Source organism: Sitodiplosis mosellana, unplaced genomic scaffold, assembly GCF_009176505.1.
Source record: "Sitodiplosis mosellana isolate CC-2019 unplaced genomic scaffold, AAFC_SMos_1.0 Smas_scaffold_21, whole genome shotgun sequence".
NCBI lineage: Eukaryota > Metazoa > Arthropoda > Insecta > Diptera > Cecidomyiidae > Sitodiplosis > Sitodiplosis mosellana.
Window position 1 is genome coordinate 244,170 of NW_022595263.1, and position 4,547 is coordinate 248,716.

Below are 4,547 nucleotides of genomic sequence, written 5' to 3' on the forward strand. Positions count from 1 at the left end.
TTGTGTTATTTCTCTGGTGGTTTTTCTCTTGGAAAATACTCAATCGTCTGGATTCTATCTGATTTTTTGTCGGTGACAGCAGCGTACATAGTTTTGGTGCAATATCAACAAATGTGCTGACACACGTAACAGCCACATGTTTACTCTTCTAAGTATTTGTGTCATCTAGAATTATCGCCTCCGTGGCGCAATTGGTTAGCGCGTTCGGCTGTTAACCGAAAGGTTGGTGGTTCGATTCCACCCGGTGGCGAACTCTTTTTTTTTCTTTCAATGTAAGTTCTATTTTTATTACTTATTTTTTTTTTCATTTTGCCGAACAGAATTGAATGGATGAAATATATTTTATAACATTTGTTTCAAATGTGAATTTAATCAACAGGATGCGTGTGTTGCTTTTTCCATTGAATTTGCTTAATGCTTTAGCATTGACAAATCAGACAAATTCTCACTGATAACAGCTTATCGGCTTTTTGTAGAAATTTCAATGTTCGGATGCTACAAAAGTGATTGAACATACAAATTCAACTTGATTCTTCCTTCAAATATACACGATGCCCGTTTGTTTGAATGTTTCTTCTGTTTTTGTATTTAAATTTATCAAGAGTGACGTATTTACTGAGAAATAAAATACGTATATAATATATACTATATATGCACATTTACCAGATATTCCCACATGAATTTCCGCTTTTGAATCAGTGTTTTCAGATTATAATTCACTTTTTTTCCAAAAAGAAATGTTCCCATAAAATCACTGAAGGCTTCAGTCTGAAACAACGTAGATAAATTAGCTGAATAATTCAGTCTTTTGCTTTCATTTAAACAAATGTCTGCCATTAGAACGAATCATTCATGTTCAAGTAATTTTGTTAGTGATTTGTGAGTGAATTTTGTTTTTTTTTATTTTCCATATTTAATCTAGGTGTGCAAAATTTATTTATTTACAAATCGTGGTGTAAAAAATTGCAGCAATCGAAATGTCACATTCAAATTTGGTACAGATGAATCCTTATCAATCAACCACAACAGTAATAGATTCAAGGCCATGGAATTTCGAATATTTGCTTACGATTCCGGGCCTAATTCAAATCGTTTGTTTGGTATGTCGCAAATGTTTAATGAATGAATCAACAAATTGAAATAAATAAATACGCATAAGTTTGTATTTTGTCCTTATACTAGATGTGTGAACTGATTAGCAATATTTACATACAAGTGGAATCAAAGGAAATGTCAGGCGCAGTGGTATATTTCTTCTGTGCGACAATTGCTGCGTTCATAGTCACCTCGTTACTGGTACTATCCCATGTGATAGAATTCAATTGCATATATCATAGTTTATGGCCGATATTTGAAATTACCTATTCTGTAGTAACATCGATTTTGTTCCTTCTGTTATCTGCATTGTTACTTATAGCTTACAGTCCGAAATTAGTTGTAGTATGGGTATGACAACAATATCATCGATTGAAATTAGATTTTTTTTAAATTGATTTTATTTTTGGCTTGTAGGTATGTGGAATCGTAGCTGCGTGCGGATATGGTGCAGGTGCTTTTTTTGAACATAGAAAATTGAAACCAGACGCAACCAGCGATGTCGCTTGAAATGTTATCAGCGAGTTGATGAATAAGTATAACTATATATAATTGGAAAAAATTCTGCTTTTAGAAATTAAGAAACGTGAAACACTTATCTGTGACTCTTTCCCTTTTTGAGTAATTGATGAAATTTGTTCTTTGAAAGCGCACACTATACTTATAGAGGAATTATCAAGGCACAATAGCCCTCAAATTTTTTCAATGATAATGAACTAGCTATATTAAAATAAATGATGTAAAAGAAATGGAAGCTATTCGAAAGACCAACACTCAATCAAAGTTAATTAGTTTAATATTTTTGCTCTAATTGAAGACAAGTTGTAAGCGTTAAACAGTTTGAAGTTCCAGCTTTGAACTGACTCTAGAATTCTTCACAATAAAAACACTTTGTATTTTTTTTATCTTTTCATTTCAGTTGTTTCAACTTTATTTCTAAATTTATATATACATTTAGATTTTATTCTGGGTTGAGATCTTAATTTCTATTATCATCCTGAAAACTAGTTAACAGGCTCTCTTATTGTACGAGTATTGACTATTTGGTATGATGGCATCTCCACGATGAATTCAATCGACTTCTTCAACGGTGGCGGTTGGCCCTCGGTAGCTGTTGAAGTTGTTTCCGGCTTGTTGGCCACAATTACTTGCCCCGGTGTCTGCTCCACCAGTGTGGATTTTGGTCATTATTGGTGAGCAGATCTGACTAACTTCTTGCATCTTGTGTTCGAATTCCTCTTTATCGGCCAATCCATTGCTATCTAGCCATCTGATTGTTTCTCCACAGCAGTTGCGAGCCTTCGATTTCTCTTCTTCCGACAGTTTGTTACCGGCTTGATCGATTGCCTGTTTCACACTGAATACATAGCCCTCGAGGCTGTTTCGGGCTGTAATCTTCTCGCGTTGTTTCTCATCCTCGTCTCGGTAGCGCTCGGCTTCGGCCAACATTCGATCGATTTCGGATTGCGATAGGCGACCCTTGTCATTTTTGATGGTGATGTTCTTCGAGTTGCCGGTACTCATTTCTTTCGCTGTTACATTCAGAATACCGTTTGCGTCCAAATCGAATGTGACCTCAATTTTTGGAATGCCACGCGGTGCTGGTGGGATGCCGCTCAATTCGAATTTTCCCAGCACATTGTTGTCCTTGGTCATGGCCCGCTCACCCTCGAACACTTGAATCGAAACGCCCGGTTGATTGTCGGCGTATGTGGTGAACGTTTGTGTTTGTTTGCATGGAATGCGAGCGTTTCGTTCGATTATCTTCGTCATTACTCCACCGGCCGTTTCAATGCCCAATGAGAGTGGTGTCACGTCGACCAAAAGCACATCTTGGATCTTGCTGTCTTTGTTACCGGTCAAAATAGCTGCTTGTACTGCTGCACCGTATGCAACCGCCTCGTCTGGGTTGATTGACAAGTTCAATTGTTTTACGTTGAAGAAGTTCTGCAAAAGCGATTGAACCTTTGGAATACGCGTTGATCCACCGACTAAAACGATCTCATCAATTTTTGATTTGTCCATTTTGGCATCGGCCAGTGCCTTTTCCACTGGTTGTAATGTGGCTTGGAACAAATCGCCGCACAATTCCTCGAAACGAGCTCGAGATATTTTCGTATAGAAGTCGAAACCCTCAAATAATGAGTCGATTTCAATGGTAGCTTCTGTGCTCGCCGAGAGTGTTCGCTTGGCTCGTTCGGCGGCCGTTCTTAAGCGTCGCAATGCCCGTGGATTTGTTGCCATGTCCTTTTTGTACTTGCGTTTAAACTCCTCGGCGAAATGTGTTACCAATCGGTTATCAAAGTCTTCGCCTCCCAAATGTGTGTCGCCGGCCGTTGAACGTACTTCGAACAGCGAGCCCTCGTCGATGGTCAGAACTGATACATCAAAAGTACCACCGCCCAAATCGAAAATGAGCACGTTCTTTTCGCTCTTCAAATTCTTATCTAATCCGTAGGCCAAGGCGGCCGCTGTTGGTTCGTTGATGATACGAAGTACGTTGAGCCCGGCAATTACACCAGCGTCTTTCGTGGCCTCACGTTGTGCATTATTGAAATATGCTGGCACTGTGATGACTGCTTCTGTGACCGATTCGCCCAAATACGCTTCGGCTGTCTCCTTCATCTTTGTCAAAACCATCGAGCTGACTTCCTCTGGTGCGAAGCGTTTACGTTCTCCCTTGAATTCGGCCACAATTTTCGGTTTGCCATTTTCACTGAGCACCGTAAACGGCCAATGTTTCATGTCCTCTTGGATTTTTGGATCGTCAAATTTACGGCCAATCAATCGTTTAGCGTCGAAGATGGTATTTCTCGGGTTCATGGCGACTTGGTTTTTGGCCGCATCGCCAATCAAACGTTCGTTGTCGGTGAACGCTACATAGCTTGGTGTTGTTCTGTTGCCTTGATCGTTCGCAATAATTTCCACTTTTCCATGTTGAAACATTCCAACACACGAATAAGTTGTTCCCAAATCAATTCCTACTGCAGGCATTTTTTACTTGATTTTTCACTTTTTCTCACTTTTAATAATAACAAATTCGATCAATTATTCACGTTTTGTTCTCGTATTGTACTTTTAAACTTGTGTTTTGCTGTCACTCGTTAAAACTTCTCCTCCTTTCTTTCGCTTGTTTTGTTGTGTTTACTTCACTGTTTCTTTGTAGACTGACTACACTGCGAACGCCATGCCGTATTTATACTGTTTTCAGGTTTTCTAGAAGCTCTTAACAGAAAATAAATGAACGTTGTAGAGCTTCGCGAACACTCTCGAATGTTCTATATGATTCGTGTTTCGCCGAAAGAATAGTTGAGAAACATTTGGTAGGCTTCCAGCACTCACTAGAAACATTGCAACTGCACTACTGTGTACAGAGTATGGTTGGAGCTGACTGCTTGTTCGACGCATATAGAACATTCGAGAGTGTTCGCGAAGCTCTACAACGTTCATTT

At 39.1% G+C, this 4,547-nt stretch overlaps 1 protein-coding gene and 1 non-coding gene across 2 annotated transcripts; one reads left to right on the forward strand and one right to left on the reverse strand.

Moving 5' to 3' along the window:
• Positions 1–176: 176 nt before the first annotated feature.
• On the forward strand, positions 177–250 carry Trnan-guu (transfer RNA asparagine (anticodon GUU)). Its single transcript has one exon. It is a non-coding gene; the product is annotated as a tRNA-Asn (tRNA).
• A 638-nt stretch (positions 251–888) lies between these two features.
• Positions 889–4,271, reverse strand: LOC129568627 (major heat shock 70 kDa protein Ab-like). The gene has a single exon (XM_055446746.1). The coding sequence runs from the start codon at positions 4,087–4,089 to the stop codon at positions 2,167–2,169; it is 1,923 nt and encodes a 640-aa protein (XP_055302721.1). The 5' UTR covers positions 4,090–4,271; the 3' UTR covers positions 889–2,166.
• Positions 4,272–4,547: the final 276 nt, after the last annotated feature.